The sequence below is a fragment of the Seriola lalandi genome, unplaced genomic scaffold (genome assembly GCF_002814215.2).
Source record: "Seriola lalandi dorsalis isolate HSWRI2012SDOR001 ecotype SW California unplaced genomic scaffold, Sedor1 jcf7180002054824, whole genome shotgun sequence".
Taxonomy (NCBI): domain Eukaryota; kingdom Metazoa; phylum Chordata; class Actinopteri; order Carangiformes; family Carangidae; genus Seriola; species Seriola lalandi.
In genome coordinates this window covers 557,643-578,997 of record NW_019525377.1, presented here as the reverse complement: position 1 = coordinate 578,997, position 21,355 = coordinate 557,643, and the positions used below count along the sequence as shown (strand labels likewise).

At 38.4% G+C, this 21,355-nt stretch overlaps 1 protein-coding gene and 1 long non-coding RNA gene across 2 annotated transcripts in view; one reads left to right on the top strand and one right to left on the bottom strand.

Annotated features, from left to right (window-relative positions):
* Positions 1-5,881: 5,881 nt before the first annotated feature.
* LOC111669811 (myosin-7-like) lies at positions 5,882-18,410 on the bottom strand. The gene is made up of 39 exons (XM_023426266.2): positions 18,375-18,410; positions 18,109-18,157; positions 17,439-17,647; positions 17,186-17,329; positions 16,907-17,063; positions 16,783-16,810; positions 16,592-16,700; positions 16,336-16,428; positions 16,191-16,254; positions 16,013-16,111; positions 15,813-15,916; positions 15,596-15,734; positions 15,380-15,498; positions 15,036-15,185; positions 14,773-14,943; positions 14,382-14,691; positions 13,706-13,785; positions 13,316-13,521; positions 12,489-12,612; positions 12,114-12,250; positions 11,341-11,596; positions 11,007-11,249; positions 10,674-10,850; positions 10,446-10,591; positions 10,268-10,358; positions 9,760-10,149; positions 9,415-9,541; positions 9,212-9,330; positions 8,931-9,127; positions 8,666-8,849; positions 8,417-8,582; positions 8,208-8,332; positions 7,812-8,120; positions 7,518-7,721; positions 7,130-7,426; positions 6,917-7,021; positions 6,726-6,821; positions 6,384-6,518; positions 5,882-6,004 (listed from the first exon to the last, which is right to left on the bottom strand). Exons 3-39 carry the CDS (start codon positions 17,637-17,639, stop codon positions 5,984-5,986), a joined length of 5,823 nt encoding a protein of 1,940 aa, XP_023282034.1. The 5' UTR covers positions 17,640-17,647; positions 18,109-18,157; positions 18,375-18,410; the 3' UTR covers positions 5,882-5,983.
* The window catches only part of LOC147817945 (uncharacterized), a 10,950-nt gene continuing 2,934 nt past the window's right edge, over positions 13,340-21,355 (top strand). Inside the window, exons 1-3 of the long non-coding RNA XR_015438466.1 lie at positions 13,340-13,479; positions 19,943-20,046; positions 20,348-20,512. This is a non-coding gene — a long non-coding RNA (uncharacterized LOC147817945). The remainder of the gene's footprint in view (positions 13,480-19,942; positions 20,047-20,347; positions 20,513-21,355) is intronic.

Here is a 21,355-nt window from a genome sequence, read left to right as displayed (position 1 = left end):
AAGCTTTAAAAAAAAAAAAAAAAAAAAAACATTATTGGATTAATTGGTGGTATATTCCATAATTAAAAATGACTGTGAAAAAAGCTGTGGATTGTACCTGAGTGCTTCGTCTGACTCCGCAGGAAACTGGGATCTGTGCTATTTATATCAAGTAGACAAAAGCAACGTCTTATTATGTCATTATTATTTATGACAAGTAAAAACAAAGGCACAGCAACAGAATGAATCCTGTCACCAAATGGATCACTAATTCCTCACAAAACATTTAGTTAATGTAGTTGAGAGTAATTTTAACATCTTAATCAAACACTATACAAAATGTTCACTCACATACAACGTAGGAGTTGCTGTCTTGAGTGGGGTTTTTCTTACCTTTGACCGTCAACCTTTGTCAAGTGAAATGATGGATCCAGTGGCTGACACCACACTGCCTCTCCATTAATAAAGGTTGTACGTGAACCAAATATGGGGATGAATATCAGAGAAATGGCATCCAGGTTGCCTATCACAAAAAGCATTCTCCAAATTGGGTAGAGCCCAGTGCTGCTATTTGTTGCTCTCACCTTGTGAACAAGGCCAGATGGGACCATGACAAAGAAAGGGGGAGGCAGGAAGTGAGGGAGCAGGGACAGGCTACAGTCCATCAAGTAATTCTATTCTGTCCCAGTGGGTTATATAAAATAACTTTGCAGTTATAATGAACGGAGTGGCTTATAATAACAAATAATACATTAAATTGATTTTGTTTGTTCTGTACTACATAAAACAACTGTCAAAACTTTTAAGGTCATATAAAGGGAGCAGAAAATTTCTTTAGATTTCTTTCCAAATACATCACTGTATCTGTATTAACACAGGATCATCATGTAATAGGACCCACTATACTATATTATCCATATCTAGGTTAATAATTAGGCTTGTGTTGTTTTTTTTTTTTTTTTTACATTGAAAATCTCAATCTCAAACGCATTCATCAGAATACTTATATACTGAATGTTGAATCAGATCCACTGCGCTTTATGTTGATGTGCATCTTATTCATCAAGTATACATGATTTTATCATAGACTGTGCCTTTATTTTCTATACTAAATAAGGTGGACTAGCACACAAGCAGGATTTATGGGGCATCAAACATCCTGAGCGCTAAACTTCAACAATAGTCTGTCAAGTGATAGGGTGTGAAATACATTTCAAGAGGGAGAATAAAGAGCTGCAGCTGTTGTCTGCAGCAATGCAAGACCAGGCCAAGGTCACAGCTGTGAGATCTCTTTATTATCACTCACCATTGTTAACAGTTATGTCTATACCCTTAGTCTGACACTGGTCACTTGGCAGAGTTTCCTCTTCTTTACCAACAATAGAACCTTTCAGAGTTCAGACACCGACCTCAAGTTCATATTGCATGAAAAATAAATTATGTGACATGAAGAGCTAGACATGTTTCGATGACCTGGAGCTGGACAAAAACTTTCTCCACCTGATTAATAAATAGGTTAATAGGCTCTCTCTGATTTTGGAGTCAAAAGCCTATATGTTTGATACCCATAAAAGAGCAGTGGTAGTTAGACTTTTGAAATAGATAAAAACCATATATCTGTCAAATCTGTCCCATTATGCCAATGGGGATGCCACCTCCAAGACTCACAGTACCTTCAGTTCATGCACTGACCTGGATGAGCTGGATGTGGAGAAGGAGCAGTCTTTTATAGAAAGTAGCCAATGTTTGGTTTAGGGCTTAGCATTATGAATGGTTGGTGCATGAAATAGTGCATAAAAAAAAAACCCAAAATGTCAAAGTAGAAAATTTCATTAGTAAAAAGGCTGAGGTGAAATTAAACCTATGAGTCCTGAACAGCAAAGAAATGCAGGCACTAAAGCCTACTGTTAAGTTATAACAGAGTCCTGAGCTCATTTATTCTAATTAGCAATTGTTATTAGCATAACTGCACAGCTAGTGGTATACTTGTTATCATAAAAGTACATGTTTTTTTATAATGAAAACCGTGGCTGTGCCTGCAAAGTCTTCAACTAGTTTTAGGGTGTATAACAGGTGTTCAATTAAAATTCAAATGACTATATGTTCCTGGCTTTTGAAAATTTATAATGAAGTGATTCATTTTACAAAATGAGAAGTGTAGCAAGATATTCCTTTTTTTTTTCTTTATGCCCAACTCCAGCAATTAACTGAGAGTCTTAACTCACATCCTAACAACTGAAGAGCTTTAACACGCCCTTTTCTATTTCTTTCCCTCTTATATCCCACTTTCCCTTCTTGTGTCGCCAATGTCGTCTATCACGATTTGTGTGTGTATCTCACTCACTGACTCCAGCAATGATTGTCTGAGTAGTGTCACGTGACCAGTACTTTAAAGGTTAGAAAAGGATTGAAACACTAATTCTCATAACACATGTAATTGTCAACAATTTATAGGTTATACATCTGGGTTCGGATCCGGACCGCAATCTGCCTATTAGTGACCTCTGGTGTGTAATTATTCTCATGACATACACACATATGACTAATTGTTTTGTCTTTTACTAGTTTTAACCAAAGATAACTAGATATGTTTTTGAGGAGCAGATCACTTCAGTTCAGAACAAAAGTTTTATCTGTTTAAAAGTTGCTGAGTGTAATTACAGTTAAAGGACATTTGAACAAAAAAAACCAAACCAAAACAATTTATAGTTCAACAGTTCAAAACTGGAGTTTTAGATTTCTTTGTTTTTTCATTGTGTTGTCACCTCTCCTTGAATGTTAATACAATGAATGCGTCTAATATCTTTTTCAGAAAAGTATACTCCTACATACTCAACGTGCATTTGTGCACTGAAACAGATTCATTTTATTGTGACCTATACTCTAGACATCTACCCAGAAGATGCCTGCTGCAAGTGCCTTTGGTCTGCTCCTGTTGACATGGCATTATTTTCTTCTCTTTATCCTTGAGGACAAAGATAACTTGTGAAATTCCTGCTGGGTGCCTTTGGGGCTTGCTGGTTTGAAGGATAGCTTGGGGACAGCTTGTGACGCAAGTGGTCAGGACAGGTTTTTGTTCTTTCTTTGACCAGCAGCAACAGGTGATAAGTCCCATGAGATGATGTACTGTATGTACTATATCTAGTGTAATGTTATGTACCGTATCATATACAAGACTATGCTAAATGAATCTGCACTGAGGCCAATAAATAAACAAAGAAAGAAAAATTGTGTATCATCAACCTGAAAATACTGTGGATAACGGCAGCCAGGAGCTATTTGAAACATGTGATATGATTGTATTGGCTTGACATTGAATTTAAACTCAAGTATAGTCAAACAGTGTGGATCAAATTCAGTCTTACAAAGCACGTGGCCAGTAATGCAATCAGTACCTAAGCTGTCTTCTGCTTTCAATCACATCACATCAGACCAGACCTTGTCCTTACTTGCCTTCACACTAGAATTCTCATCTTCTTTACTTATCCCTCAGGCTATTCCAGGCTCTAGCAGAGCACTCGTCGTCCATTAAAGGTCTCATTCCCAGCTGTTTAGAGTCCTTGTGTCTTTGACTTTTATGATCACATGAGTGCAAGTGAAGGTGTAAGGCACCTTGCTTCACTTAAGTTTGAAACTGGAGCCAGCAAAGCTATTGTTAGTATTTTTTCTTTGTTGTTGTGAAAGGTCACTTCTAAGGGGGTGTTGAGCTCCAGTGGAGGCTTACAGGAGTTGATTGGTCTCTTGCCTCTTCTTCTCTCCACTCGTTCAGACTATGGACCTCTGTGTGGACTCATCTCCTGAGTACTGCTTGTCTTCTAATGAGGCAATGATGAGGACAAACAGAAAGGTACTGTTGACCATTTAAAGCTTTTATTGTCTACTTGTTTTTGAACACTTTTCTAATCTATTTTTCCATAATATGCTCTTGTTATCAATGTTTTACTTTGATTGATGAAATGATGTTGCATGAATTCACTAGGTGGAGGACTCTACCCCTAAATACACCAAGTCCAGATTATCTGCTGTCAGACATCTCTGCCTGTATTCGGTTTCCCAAATGGCCCTCCTTGTCTGGCTTTGAGAAGAGCATTGTTTTAACTACAGAAAGAATGACCTCCACTGTGCACTACTGATATAAAGGTTAGTAGTTTCAACTTCCCTTGCTCTCTTAGATCTTTTAGATATTGTAATCTACACTCTTATGAAAGTGAAAGAAAATTATATGAGTTAAATTTAAGTAAAAAGCAAGCAGATTGAGTCACCAGTGGTTGAAATCCAATTTTCTGTGTACAAAACTAGTGGTGAAAAGAAGTCTTAAATGGGTAACAGGGCTTGTTAAAAAAAAAAAAAAAAAAAAAAGGGTGATTGGTGAGATCCTTGTTTTTTTCTTGTTTTAAACCCATCATACTGTATAAAGCCCTTTTAGCTGTGATGGCTCTCTTGCTATCTTGTAAACACTAATATTGCAGATTTCCCTCTTATAATACCAAACATTTCACTTTTGCTGAAGATCAGCTGCCAACTCAAAATTCAATTTGCTGGACTGAAAAAAAGAAATTTGCACTACAAATACTTGAAATAACGAAATTCTCTCTAAATGTTGCTGCAGTTTCTTGGTTGGTGGCCTAATGTCACCAGGTGTATTACGGAGAATGGATATTTTCTCAGTTGTGTACCACCATACTTTGTTGTACTTACATTTCAGGGCAGGATTTAGGCAGCAGCATTCTGTCTCTGTCTCTCTCTCTCTCTCTCTCTCTCTCTTTCAATGTCTTCATGTTTTTACAATCACCACAAAATTAATTTAGAGAAATATTCAAATACTTGTGTTAGTTTTGAATTGGTATGTTGCAAATAAAAATTGTTGTGACACTTAAATTCCAAAGAAAAGGTGAAACTATAAACACCTTACTAATTATGTATCAGCTATGTAGTGTTTTCAGGATTACAGTAGCATGATAGGTGTTGTCAGCAGGTAATGGTTCATTGTCGTCCTTGAGACTTCTTTACCAACTACATATTCTCTCATTTGGTGTTTTGATGATGGTGGTGAAGAGCACTGTCTAACATATTTGTCCAAAATCTTCCATAGTTGTTCAGTTGGGTTGAGATTTGGTGAACTGTGAAGGCCATAGCATATGGTTCATACCATTTTCATTTTCATACTAATTTTTCAGTTATTTCCTTTAATTTGTCACCCGTCTATACCGTTTAACCACACTGAAATATAATGTGTGAGCGCCCTCTGCTGATCATGTGACTAAGTGACCTTTGCAACATTAGATAAATGAGGGGGGAATTATTTATCAGATGCACTCAGCTATTGATAACAGATAATGTAAGAGAAAATGGAATCATTTATGTTCACTCCTAAGAGACAAATAGTTTGCAGCCACAAAGCAGGATGTAGAAAGCTTAAAAAGGACTCATAATAAAAACAGCCTGAGTGAACATGGTATGACATTGTCTTCAGATAAACAATTTATGTCAAAAGCAACAGCAGTTGACTCAGTAATCAGTCTATGACACACACATTAAACCTGATTTATTTGGAAATTAATGAAATTAAATACATGGATTAATTAAATATATACAAGTTGATCCCCTTTTACAGTTTTCCTCACCAGGATTCTTTTCCTTCAGCAGAGTTTATTTATGTATTTATTTTTCTGTTTTATGATATTTAAAATGCATATATAAATAAATAATTCACTCAAATGATGAGACAATGATCAGTCAATTTTCAATTCCAAATCTCATTAAACTGGTGTAAGAATTTATTTTATTTCTCACTTTAATTCAAATGGAAATTGATGTATTGCATTCATTTCAGAAATAAGTTAAGTTTAGTTCCCTATAAATATGAACCACTACAGTTTTCATCAATGAAAAGTCAAGAAACTTTCAGATGTAAATTCAATTTATTCTACTGAATAACAACAACATGCTTAGGGAGGCACCACAAGCTGCAAGTACCTCAGAGACCATCATATCTGAGGGAAGTTCACTCTTCATCAAGTCCTTTCTGAAATAAAAGAAAGAAAATACAAGATAAATTGTGAGTTGCGTTTTTGATATGATCAGTAGTATTTTTGGATACAGATGTCCCTGTATTATTTATCCTTTGGGCCTTCAAAGGGGTTTCTCAATATAACAACAATTTCTCTTTGAACGGAGAAGCGACAAAGTAGCTTGATTTCCTCTTTGGAGAAGTCTACAATGTTTTCTTTGTTGTGTTGTCATTTTTTTTGGAAAGTTGACTGTGATGTTTCAGTTTTAACAACAGAAAGACACGGCAGTAAAGCTGGAATGTTATTGTTGATCTGCCAACATGGCTGCTAGGAGGGTTCTAAAATGTAAGCCTAGCACATTTTTAAACATATGTACAGTATGTGTATACCAACCTTGGAGCCCACATCTCTGCTCTTGGCGCGCATCTTGTTGACCTGAGACTCAGCGATGTCGGCACGCTCTTCAGCCTCGTCCAGCTCATGCTGCAGCTTGCGGAACTTGCCAAGATGAGAATTAGCCTGTTCCTCCTGTTGATGTTAAATTAAACAAAGTAATTAGATAAGTGAAATTCAACTTATCAAGATCCATGCTGAAGCTTGCAGAATGTTGGTCAGGTTACTGTTGGCCTTTGCCTCCTATAGAACAGAAACAGCGTGTATGTTATATATTAAGTCTACCCATATAGGGCTTAGTTTCAATAGTCAGATAGATGTTTGGCAATTCATTGTACTTACAGCCTCCTCTGCAGACCTCTTGTAGGACTTGACCTTTAGCTGCAGCTTGTCCACCAGATCTTGAAGACGTGCTAAATTTTTACGGTCTTCTTCAGTCTTAATTGAACAAAAACAACACAAAATAAAAATGATTTTGATTATCAATATAATTTTCACTTCATGAACAGGTTTTGGTATAGATTGATTTTTACCTGATAAGTAAGCTCCTTTATACGTCTTTCATACTTTCTTACTCCCTTTACAGCATCACTGGCTTTTCTCTGTTCATTTTCTACCTCATGTTCAAGTTCCCTGACCTGCAGGATGTAATCACAGCCAAGGTCAACCAACAAGCCTGTACTTTACACAGAACAGATATTTATTTTGCATATGTAAATTATGCCATGTGCCAAATAACTACTCACCCTGGCCTCGAGCTTCTGCACCTGCTTCTTGCCTCCCTTCATGGCGATCTGTTCAGCTTCATCCAGACGGTGCTGCAGGTCTTTAATGGTTTGCTCCATGTTCTTCTTCATGCGCTCCAGGTGAGCGCTGGTGTCCTGCTCTTTCTTCAGCTCCTCTGCCATCATGGCAGCATCAGTAATGGCCTTCTTGGCTTTTTCCTCTGCATTTCTGCACTCCTGCAATGCATCTTCTACTTCTGTCTGAAGCTGGGATGTATCAGCCTCTAGCTTCTTCTTCTGGTTTATCAGGCTGGTGTTCTAGTTTTATATAAATAGTGAACAATTTTTAGTTTGAATATACACCATTAAACATGCATGTTGAAACATATAAATGATCAATGTATTTTACCTGTGAGTGCAGTAGCTGCACCCTCTCACTAACATCCAGCAGCTCTTGCTCAGCAAGTTTGCGACTTCTCTCAGTTTGCTCCAGAGCAGCCCTCAGTTCCTCCAGCTCAGCCTGAAGCAGGTTGTTGCGCCTCTCAACAATGGCAATGTTTTCTCTCATATCATCACTGGCTCGCAGAGCATCATCAAGCTGGAGCTGTGCATCCTTTAAGATGAAAAGCCAAAGGACCTCATTTTTAGTAATGCTTATAAAAGCAATATGATCATAGCTGTATTCATTCATGTGCAATCACACCTTTAGATGCGTATGAACAGCCTTTAGTTGTTTCTGGGCCTCAGATGCCTGCCTGTTGGCCTGGCTAAGCTGGATTTCCATCTCATTGAGGTCTCCCTCCATTTTCTTTTTCAAACGGAGGGCTTCATTCCTGCTGCGAGTCTCGGCTTCAAGAGAGCTCTGAAGAGTGTCCACAATTCGCTGCTGGTTTCTCTTTGCTTGCTCCATCTCTTCATCTTTCTCAGCCAGCTTACGCTCAATGTCAGCCTTGACCTGGTTGAACTCAAGCTGGGCTCTGAGAATCTTCCCTTCCTCATGCTCCAGTGAAGCCTAGACACACAAATCACTTCATTTTAAGGATTTTAGTTGTTGCAGACCCATAATGGTGCATGAGGTACTTCAGAAAGCACAACATACCTCAGCTTCCTCCAGAGCTGTTTGTATCTCTGACTTCTCTTGTTCCAACTGTTTTCGAATCTTCTCAAGCTCATGAATACTCTTTCCACCTTCACCAATTTGTTCAGTGAGGTCAGATATTTCCTCTGAAAAACAAAATGTAACATTGTCAATGGTTAAGTAAATTGAAGACATTCTGCAGTAGAGGTGTAAGCTAGTGTTACCCTTACCCTGTAGATTCTTGTTCTCTCTCTTCATGGTCTCCAGATGTTCAAGAGATTCTTCATAGGAGTTCTTCAGTTTGAAGAGTTCAGTGCTCAGAGACCTGGCTTCCTTCTGAGAGCTCTCCAGTTCTGTTTGAGACTCCTCATACTTCTGTTTCCATTCTGACAAGACCTGAAACATGTGTACTTATATGTCATTATACTTTAATTATTAATGGAAAACAGCAAAATGGCCACATGTATTTTAAACTCTACCTTGTCAAAGTTTCGTTGCTTCTTGTCCAGAGCAGCAGCAGCAGCATTAGACCTCTCCACATCCACCATGAGATCTTCAATCTCATTCTGCAGTCTGTGTTTGGTCTTCTCCAGAGAGGAGCATTTAGCATTCACTGCTTCAACAGCCTCCTCAGCGTCCTGCAGACGCTGAGCCAGCTTTTTCCTGCATTACAATATCATTTATTCAGAGTTAATTGATTTTAAACTTTGCCAGATTGTTCGAGTGAAAGTATATTTTACTCACTTGGCCTCCTCCAGTTCCTCAGTCCTCTGGATGGCATCAGTTTCGTACTTAGTTCTCCACTGAGCCACCTCAGAGTTTGCCTTTGACATGCTGCGCTGCAGTTCAGCCTTGGCCTCCTGCTCCTCCTCAAACTGCTCCCTAAGCAGGTCACAGTCATGACGAGAAGACTGCACTGCATGGGCTAATGCATTCTTGGCCTGAAATAAAAGCATATTTTAATGCTTCTCCTGTACGAACATTTAGTTTGTATTAATGAAGTGACTTTGCTATGCTTTTTCTACCTTGATTTCCTCCTCCAGTTGTCTTTTGAGGTCTTCAATTTGCTGCGTATAAGACTGTTTTCCTCTCGTGAGTTGAGACACCAGAGAATCTTTTTCCTCAAGCTGCCGGGAAAGTTCACCTAATTTTGATTGAAGAATAATATTAATACTTTATACAATCCCCAAACACCACTGCATTTAAATCAAATGTGTTCTCCAAATACCATTCTCAGTTTGAAGCTTTGCTTTCTGCATACTGAAGTCATTGATGGCACGCTGTCCTTCTTCTGACTTTGTCTTGTATTCATTCATCTGGTCCTCCAGAGACCTGCACATTTTTTCCAAATTATTCTGAAAACAAAAAGCATTAAAAGTGACACATAAACTACTTAGGAGAGGTTCCAGTTATAAAGTCTCATGAAGAAGTTTTTAATGAAAAACAGTTTAACAGTTCAATACAAAGGTATTAACAACAACACATGAACTACTTCAAAGGGAATGAAAGGTTTCAAATTAAAATGTTAATTTTCATCGAGTACAACAACATAAAATACAAAAAAGTAATTTACCTTAGCCTTCACAATCTGCTCCATATTGGAGACCACATCATCCAGTTCCAGTCTGAGCTCACTCTTCTCCTTCTCTAGTTTCTGCTTGACTCTTTGCAGGTTGTCAATCTGCTCCCCCAGGTCAGCAACACTGTCAGCTTGTTTCTTCCTGAGCGTGGCAGCGGTGGCTTCATGCTGCAGAGTGGCCTCTTCAAGGTCTCTGCGGAGTTTCTGGAACTCAGCCTCCCTCTTCTTGTTCATCTCAATCTGGGCAGATGTTGCTCCACCAGCCTCCTCCAGCCTCTCACTGATCTCCTCCAGCTCTCTGGACAAGTCTGCTCTCTGCTTCTCCACCTTGGCTCGAGCAGCTCGCTCTGCCTCAAGCTCTTCTTCCAGCTCTTCAATGCGGGCCTAGACCAAAATCAAAGCAGTTCCTTAATTGAAATTTCATTTCTCTAAATTGTGGTCTTAACATCTTATATTCATGTAGTAGCTTACTCAGTTTACTTGATCCTGTTTAAAGTATTACCTGCAACTCCTTCAGTTTTTTCTGGAGCTGAGCACTCATTGCCTGTTCATCTTCTATTTTGCCATTTAGTTGGCTGATTTCAAAATCTTTCCTGCAGATATAAACAGTTGAATGTACCAGCTGACACATGGTTTAAAATCTATTAATCTAATTTTTAAAAGTGCACTTTTCATATTACTTTTTCAGCCTCTCTTCAAGTTGCTGCTTGTCATTTTCCAGGTCCATGATGCTTTCTTGAGCCAACTTTAGGTCTCCCTCAAGCTTCCGCTTTGCTCTCTCGAGATCCATCCGAATTTTCTTTTCTTGCTCTAGGGATCCTTCAAGCTGTGGGTGGTAATAAATACTTTTTCAACAGTCATTTATCATTTGCTATGTGTAAGATCCACCTATTTGTGTAAATTCTCACATCATCCACTTGCTGCTCCAGCTTGGCCTTGGCCTTGGTCAAAGTGTTGACTTTGTCTTCTTCACTCTGCAGATCATCCAGTGTTTGCTGATGAGCTTCCTGTAAGGCTTTCTTTTCCTTGGTCAACTTGGCAATTATTTCATCCTGTGCAGCCATCTCCTCAGTCAGGTTCTTTACCTGTAGCAAGTAAGGTTTGAATTGAAGTTGAAGTTTGCCAAAAATCATCCTTTATGTGCAACAGAAGTGATAATTTAGATTGAAGATTTGCCATTTTGGATAAAGACCAGTCAGAGCAGCATTAGAAACATTGTCTGTAAAGAAAGTTTGTAGTACCTTGTTCTCAGTGGCGTGCTTCTCTTTCTCTACTTTAGCCAGAGTTAACTCTAAGTCATCAATGTCCTTCTTTAACTCAGAGCACTCATCCTCCAGCTTCCTCTTCTTAGCTGTCAGTTCAGCGTTCATCTCCTCCTCATCCTCCAGTCTCTCTGTCAACTCTTTCAATTTTGCCTCCTGCTGAATCTTGCTCTTAATCAGCCCTTCGCATCTTTCTTCAGCATCACACAGATTATCTTGCTCCTGTTATTGTTAAAAACAAACATCATTACACCTTGCAAGACATCAATCTGATTTTAATATCATTTGCAATGTTGACAGATGTTAAACATACAGTTTGAACTTGGAGCTGCAGGTCATTCTTCTCTTGGAGAAGAGAGACCATTTTTTCTTCAAGTTCCTTCCTGCGGGCTTCTGATTTTGCATAAGCCTCTTTCAGTTTCAGAAACTCTTCCTTCATGTTGGCCATCTCCTTCTCAGTCTCTGCTGATTTCAGCAGAGGCTTGATTTTGAAAAACATCTTCATCCAGGGCCAATTCTTGACCCCCATGAAGGCACGGATATTCCACTGGATCACAAGTAGGGCATCCCTGTGGACAGTAAATCACAGGCTAAGTCCAAAGTCACCCGCTTGTTCACTCAGTCACTTTCTTATCATCATCATTTTGTGTCATCGGTGACAGCTGTAGAATTTTCACATCTCAAACTAAATGGTGGGCAGTGAATGTGGGGCACTAAATTCTAGATAGGGAGTCATTTGGTACACAGTCATACATTTTTTTATGTTGTAAAGCAAGTTATTGTTTCTTGGGCACAAATTCTGTACCAGTGAGCCCATTTTTCTGCATGTACTGTACTTATTTAATGCATGTGAAATCTATATTGTCATTCTTTGGGAATATGAAATGTCATCGTTAATCTGTGGACAGAGCTGGAAACATTATAGGAATAATCAGTGGCCAAGAATCACTCACTTAATTGTATTGGTACTTCATGAAGACCTTGTCAGAATATAGTGAGATAGAATCTCAGAATTCTTATTTGTCTTTTTTATTTCTCTTCTTTTCCTCATCCAGTATACTTCAGTTAATTTAAGAGTGCATTTACCTGCGTTCTACAATCTTCTGGAATTCGATTCTTGCCAGAACACCTCGGGATCTTGCCTGGATCCTGGTGATGATCAGAGCTAAACGGTCATCTCGCATCTCCTCTAGCAGACCAAGCAGTCCAGCTTTGAAGAACACCTGAGTTTTGCAAACAGATGAGATTAGTCATAGCAAGCACAATATGCCCACCTGTCTATGTTGTTGATGATAGCTCATGCCAAGCTCATTACAAATTTTGTCTGTTATCACATAGATAGCAGTACTTTGAATGAAAGCAGGAGTATCTCAACAAATAGAGAACAAAGTGCAGGCAACAAAAAACAATTCTTTATCACACTGATGCAAATATGCCTAAATTTATTTCAATAGTACTTACCTTGGTGTGCCCCAGTTTGTACTGTTCATGGTCTATATCCAAGGAGCCCAAAAGCTTCTCTGAAGCTTTCTTGTTATCGATGAACTGTCCCTCAGGGATAGAACTTGGGTTCAAAATACGGTATCTTTATGATGTAGATAAAAGATAAATTCAGTTTTATTTCATGTTAGCTAAAATATCAAAAATAACTGCATCACTAAACATATAGTAGAATGTGTCACTTGGTGACAGATTCAAAGGTACACCTGAATAGAGACATAATAAATGCAAAAACAGGCCATGAAGACTCATTAAATGGTTGCATGAAAATTATGTGAATCATTTACTTTGGCCTTCACAGTCACCAGATTTCAACCTAGTTGAACACCTATGGTAGATCGTGGACTGATGTGTCAGACTCTGCACCATCATCATCAAAACACAGAAAGAGGAAATATTCTTTGGTAGAATGGGATCATCCCTCGAGCAAAGTGCCAGAAACCAGTAGAATCTATGCCAAGTCATCTTAAAGTTGTCTTGTTTGTGGCTGCTCATGGTTTCCACCTTCTGCCTGCGGCTCTATTTTCTTGCTGGTGCATTAGGTTTTTATGCAGTATTTTTTATTATGAATTTTTTATTGTGTCGACGCCTGGCAATATGGAAGTAGAGGGATGGCTTAGACTGTTTTTATTCAGCCTCTTCCCCGTTGTGCCAAAATTACAAAAATATTTGTATTAACGTCTGGAAATTTTGCTTGCATTTGTATCTGTGGCCTGTTTTAGCAAAATAGAGCCCTTACTGGTGTTTTTATCTTTTAATTGTCACCCATCTATATATCTGACAGACACCTCTGTTTGAAATCTGCATAAAGGATCCTGTTGGGGAAGCCCTTCCTGCAGATCCTGATGCCTTCCAGCACACCGTTACAGCGCAGCTGGTGCATCACCAGTGGATTCTCCATGGCCCCAGGAGTCTTGGTCTCATTGGGGATGATGCAGCGTACAAAGTGAGGGTGAGTAGACCTCAAGTTGGTCATCAGCTTGTTCAGGTTCTCCTGTGAGGGTAGGATAGGAAAAATGGTTTGCCAATTACCTTTGTCATTAACAGTTCTATTACAAATACATAATATCATGTAGTAAAGGACCCTTTGAGGAAACTCACAAGCTAATGATCAAGATCAATTAGCTAATGTATCACATATATAAAACAAGTACTAGTATAAATTATATTGATCTTACCCTATGTAAGGCTGATACAGTTTGGAAAGAAGAACCTTTCTTCTTGCTGCCACCTTTTCCCTTCCCACCGGACTCCTGAGCTAAATAAGATATTTATCATTAGAACTTTAAAAAGAAAAGCATATTGAAGATACATGTTTATATTGTTTTAAACAGTAGTGACATACAATAGTAACACAGTGGTACAGAACAGTAATGGTAACAAAAATAAGGATTTTTTTGCATTCATATTGAAGGTTTCATAACACTTTTCCAGTGTTTTGTTTGAAGTTTTGATATCCATAAGAAGATATATTTGTGGTTTCAAATACAGTCTTCTGATTGACTCTGAGTGATCAAATAAAAATATAGCAGGTTTCAGGTTAAAACAACAAAATCATGCAAGGTTGGATTGTGGGTCCAGGTGGGCGGGGCTTGGGGCATAGTTGAAGGCAGTGACTAATTGTTGTAACAATACAAAGTTACAGAAGTTCTGACAGCTTATTTTAAGGCATAGCTTCCGGATCAGGTCTGTGTGTATTTGTCTGTGGACTAAGCACTTTGATGCTTTCACAGTATTAATATAGAACCTAGACCTGCTTCATAATCAAAAATGACATAGAAATCTCACTTACAGTTGTATGCTATACAATATGGGTTCTTTAAAAGCCTCTTCTAACCCTTTTTAAATACAAACCTGAGTCAGCTCCAGCATAATTTGCAAACAGGATACCCAGCAGCTTGAGATTTGACTTCTGGTAGAGTCCTACAACGGTCTCATTCAGTGGATCCTTGTTCTTCACCAGCCAGTTGTTGATATTATAATCAACAGTTCCAGCGTAGTGCATCAGGGCAAAATGGGCCTCTGGTTTCCCTTTGACAATTCTGGGCTTCTGGAAGTTGTTGGATTTCCCCAGATGATTGTCATAGAGCTTAGCTTTAAATGTGGTATCAGAGGCTTTGGGGAACATGCACTCCTCTTCAAGGATGGACATGATACCCATGGGCTGAAGAGACAAAATATGAGTGATTTAGAAAACAGAACAATTTTTTATTTACTTTTATTCATGTCTGAATAATAGCCTCACCTTTTCAATCAGGTCAATACAGGCCTGCAAATCCATACCAAAATCTATGAAGGTCCATTGAATGCCTTCTTTCTTGTACTCTTCCTGCTCCAGCACAAACATGTGGTGGTTGAAAAACTGTTGCAGTTTTTCATTGGTGAAGTTGATGCACAGCTGCTCAAAGGTGTTGAACTGTAATCAAATGAGCCACAGTATGACCCAACTTGATAATCTCTCCTTAAACCAAACTGCTTCATATAGATACATAGTGTTTTCAAGCTTACATCAAAGATCTCAAATCCAGCAATGTCCAGCACACCAATGAAGTACTGGCGGGGCTGCTTGGTGTCCAGGGATTGGTTGATCCTCACCACCATCCACAAAAACATCTTTTCATACACTGATTTTGACAGTGCACTAACGGCATAGTTCACCTAACAATGAAAACATTAATGAAAACACTGTTGTAAACCTTTGTGGACTTCATTTTGGAATTGAACTAAAAAGTAAAAGTTTATATTATCTCACCAATAGCATAGTAAACCTGCCAGAGAAAATTATTAGTAGTATCTTCAAAACTGATTTTTATTCAATCACTATCCTCAAAAGGTCTACTTCAATTCCTTACCTGGTTTACAGTTTGTCCTTTGGTGACCCACTCATTTCCTACTTTGACTCTTGGGTGACAGAGAGCTTTGATGAGGTCAGCAGAGTTCAGGCCCATCAGATATGCAACTTTGTCAGCAACTATGGAGAAATTGAAGTGTCAAGGTCATCGCTGTCTTTGTTTATTACTGATTCCTTCAGCACATGTGGCTGTATTTTTTTTCCATTTATCTCTTACCTTCAGTGCCATCAGCCTCTGCCTGCTCCTCTCGCTGCTTCTGCTTAAACTTCATGTTACCATGATGCATGATGGAACCAGTCAGCTTGTAAATGCTGTTTTTCTCTTCTTGAGTGAAGCCCAGCACATCAAAAGCGTCCTGAATAAGATATTACATGATGAAAAATGCATTTCTGGCATCGTAAAATGATGACTGGGATTTGAAGACTCAGCTCACATCAGTGGCCATCAGCTCTTCAGAATCATTGATAGAAGCTACAGTTGTCTCTCCTTGGGAGATGAAAGCGTAGTCATAGGGGTTGTTGGTGATTAGCAACATCTCTGAAAAGATATTTAACAAAATAGAAAGTATTTATTTATGATACAATACATGATGCAGTTACAGCCATATATCAAACATATATCTTGTACACTTACCCAGAAGTTCAGGCTTTTGCTGAGACAAGATCTGGTAGAAAATGTGGTAGTCCCTCTCAGCTTTGAGCTGGTAGGTCACACGAGACTTTTCCAGAAGGTCTGTTAGAAAAATCAATTGTTATTGTGGTCCACTGAAACTTGATGGGTTAATCTTTGGTATGTCTACAATTTTACTTACAAGTTTCAATATCAGCAGAGGCTAGCTTTCCTCGATTGTCGAAATGAATGCGGATAAATTTACCCTAGGAGACAGACCCACTCATTTAGTGAAGGTGATTCGTTTAAATTTACAGAATACCATTTGCAATACCCCAGACACTCACAAATCTTGAGGAGTTGTCATTCCTGATGGTCTTGGCATTACCAAAGGCCTCCAGAGCAGGGTTAGCCTGGATGATCTGATCCTCCAGGGTTCCCTGATTTTGTTAAATAAAGACAAAACCTCAAGTTCATTGTATGTAAAATTACAAAATTTGTTTTAGGTTTTACAAATTATTTTAATAAAAATATGTTTGTGCTTCACAACTGATATTTTGATTGTAAAATAGTCACAGGCACACTGTATTTCTTATTACAGACCTTCTTCTCAGCGGCTGCATCTTTCTTCCCAGTCGGAGCAGCTGCGATGCTGGCAAAGTACTGAATGACACGTTTGGTGTTGACAGTCTTTCCAGCACCAGATTCTCCACTGAGTAGAAGAGACAGAAAGTTTTAGACCATGACTCATGACCTTTAAATACTGAAGATATTCCGTTGACTGTGTGACTTACGTGATAAGGATTGACTGGTTTTCTCTGTCTGTTATTAAGAGAAATTATCAAACTTTTCATTAAAACTGGTATGTCATCAGAACTGAATATTTAAATGAGATTAAGGATTAAACAGATTATGTACCTGACAGCATGTACTGGTAGGCATTGTCAGAGATGGAGAAGATATGAGGAGGAGCTTCACTCCTCTTCTTTCCTCTGTAGGCAACAACCACTTCTTGGTTGTAGACCGGCAGCCACTTGTAGGGGTTGACAGTCACACAGAACAGCCCAGAGTAGGTCTATCATAGCAAGAGAAGAGGGGCAGATAATCAGAAGTTAACATAATGCTTTCCTTGGTCATAAGAATACTGCTTATTAACAGATACTTTAACAATGAAGTTTTATGTTGAGGTTTTCTTACGTAAATCATCCATGCTGCATAACGCTCTTTGAGGTTGAACAGCACAGCAGGCTCATGGAGGAAGGTGAACATTGCCATGTCTTCAATTTTATCAAACTTGGGCGGGTTTTGAGGGTGGACATCGCAGTCCTTCACCGTCACAGTCTACAAAAGAAATTAATAAATTTTACAACCACAGGGATCAAAGCCTAACCAATTTCAAGTCTCTTGAAATATGTTCATCAGCACTCTTCTAAACCAAGATTTTATCTACCTTTCCAAATTCAGTATCAGCGGTGACTTTGTCACCATCCCGGCTGCTGATGGTAGCTTTGACGTACTCAACCTCAGGGTCAGGAACAAAGCACTCCCTCTTCATGTCAAACGGACGAGTTTGGGCTTCCAAACGCTCCTTATCTGATTTCCTCAAAAAAGAAGCAGCGATCCCAAACTCTTTCATGGCAGCGTCCCCCATTTTTTAACCTGTTAAAAATGTGCACATATTGAGATAGAACGTGTACAACAGGACTTGTTCTACAACCTTTCATACATTGCATTAACCATCAGTATTACACATGTACAATAATGACAAGATAGATAGCAATTTTTACGATTTTTTGTGTACAGGTGCTGTCAGTTTATTATCTGACATAAAGGTCTTGCATAAATCCAAAAGTAAAATGTAGAGTTGTGAATTATTGATCTACATATCGTGGCCTTGGAGATTACTGGGATACAGATCAAAGAAAGGCTTAAACAAAGTAATTTACTGAGCCAAAATGAATCCAAAGTTTGTGTTAACCCTCCCTTCAGTATGCAAATAACCTTGCACTCTCAATCATGTATCAACAATTAAATTCCTGTACATGAAAAGTCCTGACTGAAGTACGGGGGCTATAGTCATGATTAAAGACATTTCAGATAGAATCAAAAGTGACATTTACCTTGGGTGGGTTTGACTACAAAAGGAGAGCAGTGTCAGTCAGGGTCTTACTGTTTAAACCAGATAACAAAGCAAAGCATTATTCCATTACTACTGCCACAACAACACCATCTGTTACCACAAGCAAAGAACATGATCCTTGTGAAGTGTATCACTAAAACTTTACACACAAATACTCCATAGCGAAACCAGCAAATATCAAGATCTTTAACATTAAAAAGTGAAATGTGTCACACTTTTTATCCCGTACATAAATGTTTTGCTTACCTTTGACTCTCAACCTTAAATCTAGTGCAGCGATCAGCCCTGTCGCTGACAGCCGCCCTCCCTCTCTTAATAAAGGTTGTTTATCCACCAAATATGGGATGAATTTTTGGAGAAAGGTTGCACATTAAAAAAGCGTTCTCCTAATTGGGCAGGATGTACTGCTGCTATTTGTTGCTTTCACCTTGTGACAAACAAGGCGAGGACAACAATGCATGTTGCAAAGAAAGGGGAGGGCAAGAGGTGGGAATCAGGGACAGGCTTGATATCAAATGACTCCTATTTTATTCATAGAAATAATAACAGGTCATTTTATATATTTTTTTTCATTAGCTACTGGCTTTATTTAATTAAATTTGTTGATTTCACATTTAAATCTTGAACTAAAATTATGTGTCTCTTCAACCCCTGTCATGTGGTATAAAATTGTTGATTATTTTACTTGCTAATGATGATTATAATGAACTGATGGCAAATCACATGACCTATTATGGTCACACTGTATATTTTGGTAAGAAGGTCCTAGGTATATAATTTACTTTAGTTACTTAGCAGCTGAAAGCTTTTAATAACCATGACTGAAAAATTGGAAATATAAAACATGGCAGGGATAAAGATGTTCCATTTAAATTCACATTTTTATGTGATGACCAAAGTGAATAAAAGGAAACCTTTTCCTTTTACAGCACCAGCACCAGTTGACTCTGTCCCTCTTCTAAATCCCAAACAGAAGGCAAACAAACAAGCGAAATTATTGACTTAATCAGATGTCTTTGTTCTTCAAACATTGTGTTTTGAGATCAGTGCCAGACTTTTCTCACTAAGATTCTTAATCAAAAAGATAAAGTTCAGTCGAGGACAGTCATGTGTGAAAGTGACAGGGGGTGAAATGCATTTCTAGAGCCGCTGCTGAGACAATAAAGTGTTGCAGCTGTTGTCAAGTGAGAGCTAAGTTCAAGGACTTTAAATTATCACTCACCACTGTTCTGCCCCGCTCGATCTACACCCTTTGTCTCATGGTGTCGTCATGGCATTATTCCCTTTCCTTTGGCCTTGAGGACAAAGATAACCCTGTGAAATTCTTGTCTGGATTTTTTTCTCTCTGATTGAGAAGGGCAGCCTTTGAGGGCACTGATATAGCTGAACTGCAGTGTGTGATGTCGTGATGGATGAGGGGTAACAGGTGCATGGCAGGGAAAATATATGGAGAAGCCTCTCTTTGTTCTAGACCTAGAGTTTCACCATTTTTAAAGTTTTATTCCATAATGGAACATAATCATTTGTTGTTTCCTCCTCATGGTTTAAATCCATGTAGTATGTACAAACTGACTAAATTTGTGTGAATTTGACTACCATCTGTCCAGGTTTGTGGAACCTCAGTAGAGAGTAAATTTTGGTGATCACTGCTGCGAGGAGAAAGCTTTTCACCCTCAGCCCTTTAGACATATAGGCACATTTTGTTTCCTCCTGTAAAATGAGACTGAATTGTGGTGCTGAGCAATGTTCCAGTGGGCCTTGTGAGGGTTGGTCAGAATTTGCTTTCACATTGTTGGACTCACTCTCATTCTCAGCTGTCTGAATCCCGTTGGAAATCTTCATCTATGCTGTGTCCCCTTCCTGGCTTTCATCTCCTTCTCACTGTATCGACACGGAGCCACAGCCGGACTCCTCTAAGGTACCACCAGTTGTTGACAGCTAAGCTCTTAAATGGAAAGAACAAATGGTGTCACCTTGATATGCTATTGTTGGTGGTGTGGTGGCGTCTGCTAATCAATTCTAAAGCATTTCTAAACATCACAGATCTGCACTGTTAAGCTGTTGACACAGTGAAACCTAGCACAAAGCTAATGAGGTTAAAGCGATGATCTTAAGGTGTCAGCAGGAAGATAAACAAAGAGCTATGGCTTATTTAGTCTTGTTCGTGTTAGAATGTGGATGGCAAAGAAAAACACTATCATCCTATAATCTCCTTACAGATATCTAAAACCTCGTAAGGGCACAGCATTGTGGGATCAAGGTCAGCATTGAGTACTCGACTAACATCGAGCAAACATCAAGGGGTGGATGTGAATCCACCCCTCACTTTGCTCCTGCTCGACGTTTGTATCGGTCTCTCTACTGTGCTGCCTCAGATGCATGAGGTAAGTCTGTCACTGATTCAGCTAGAAGATTGATTTAGTGTAACAGAGCTGATTAAAATCAATTTGTTGTAATTAGTTACAATGTAACAGTTTCAGCTTTTTATTTGTTTGAATTTTCTTGAATTTTGATTGAACTGATTCTGTTTCATTGTATTACACAGTTTGTAATAGTTGTGTGGTAGCTTTAGAAACACTTTGTTGAATATTGTTTTACTGAATGTTCTACAGCAAAATATTAACATGGTTATTTTTTACAATATTGATATATGTCACAAGATATTCCTCTGTTATGCATCATGTGAGACTGCACTCTGTTTGTGGAACCAAAACTTCAGTAACTAATATTGTTTTATTTTAATGACACCTGCTCTGAATCATTCATTTGGATGATATACATTTGTAAAACTATAACATGAGAAGATTATATCATCACAATACAATTCAAAAGGAATTTGATAAATTTTAATATTTAATTATCACCCATTGAAATAAATGTATGTCAAATAAAATAATGTCAGTAAATTATACAGTATAATTTGTGTTTTACCCCTCCTCAATATTTTAACTTAAGTAAAATGTTTAATTTACTCTCATTACATTACTGAGCACAGAAGAGATAAAACCTATCACCTGTAGTCAGGTGCTAAATATCAAAGACTATCTGAAGTCAGGGAACATTTAAAATGCCATTGGAGGTCTATAGACAAAAGAGCCTAATCAACCCAATGTAGACATTTTATTCTTGATGCTATTTCCACATTACTGAATAGAGATTCCAGAACTGTTCTCATCTGATTTTCAAAGTTTTTAGCGCTTCAGGTTGTCACTCAGCCAAAAAGAAAG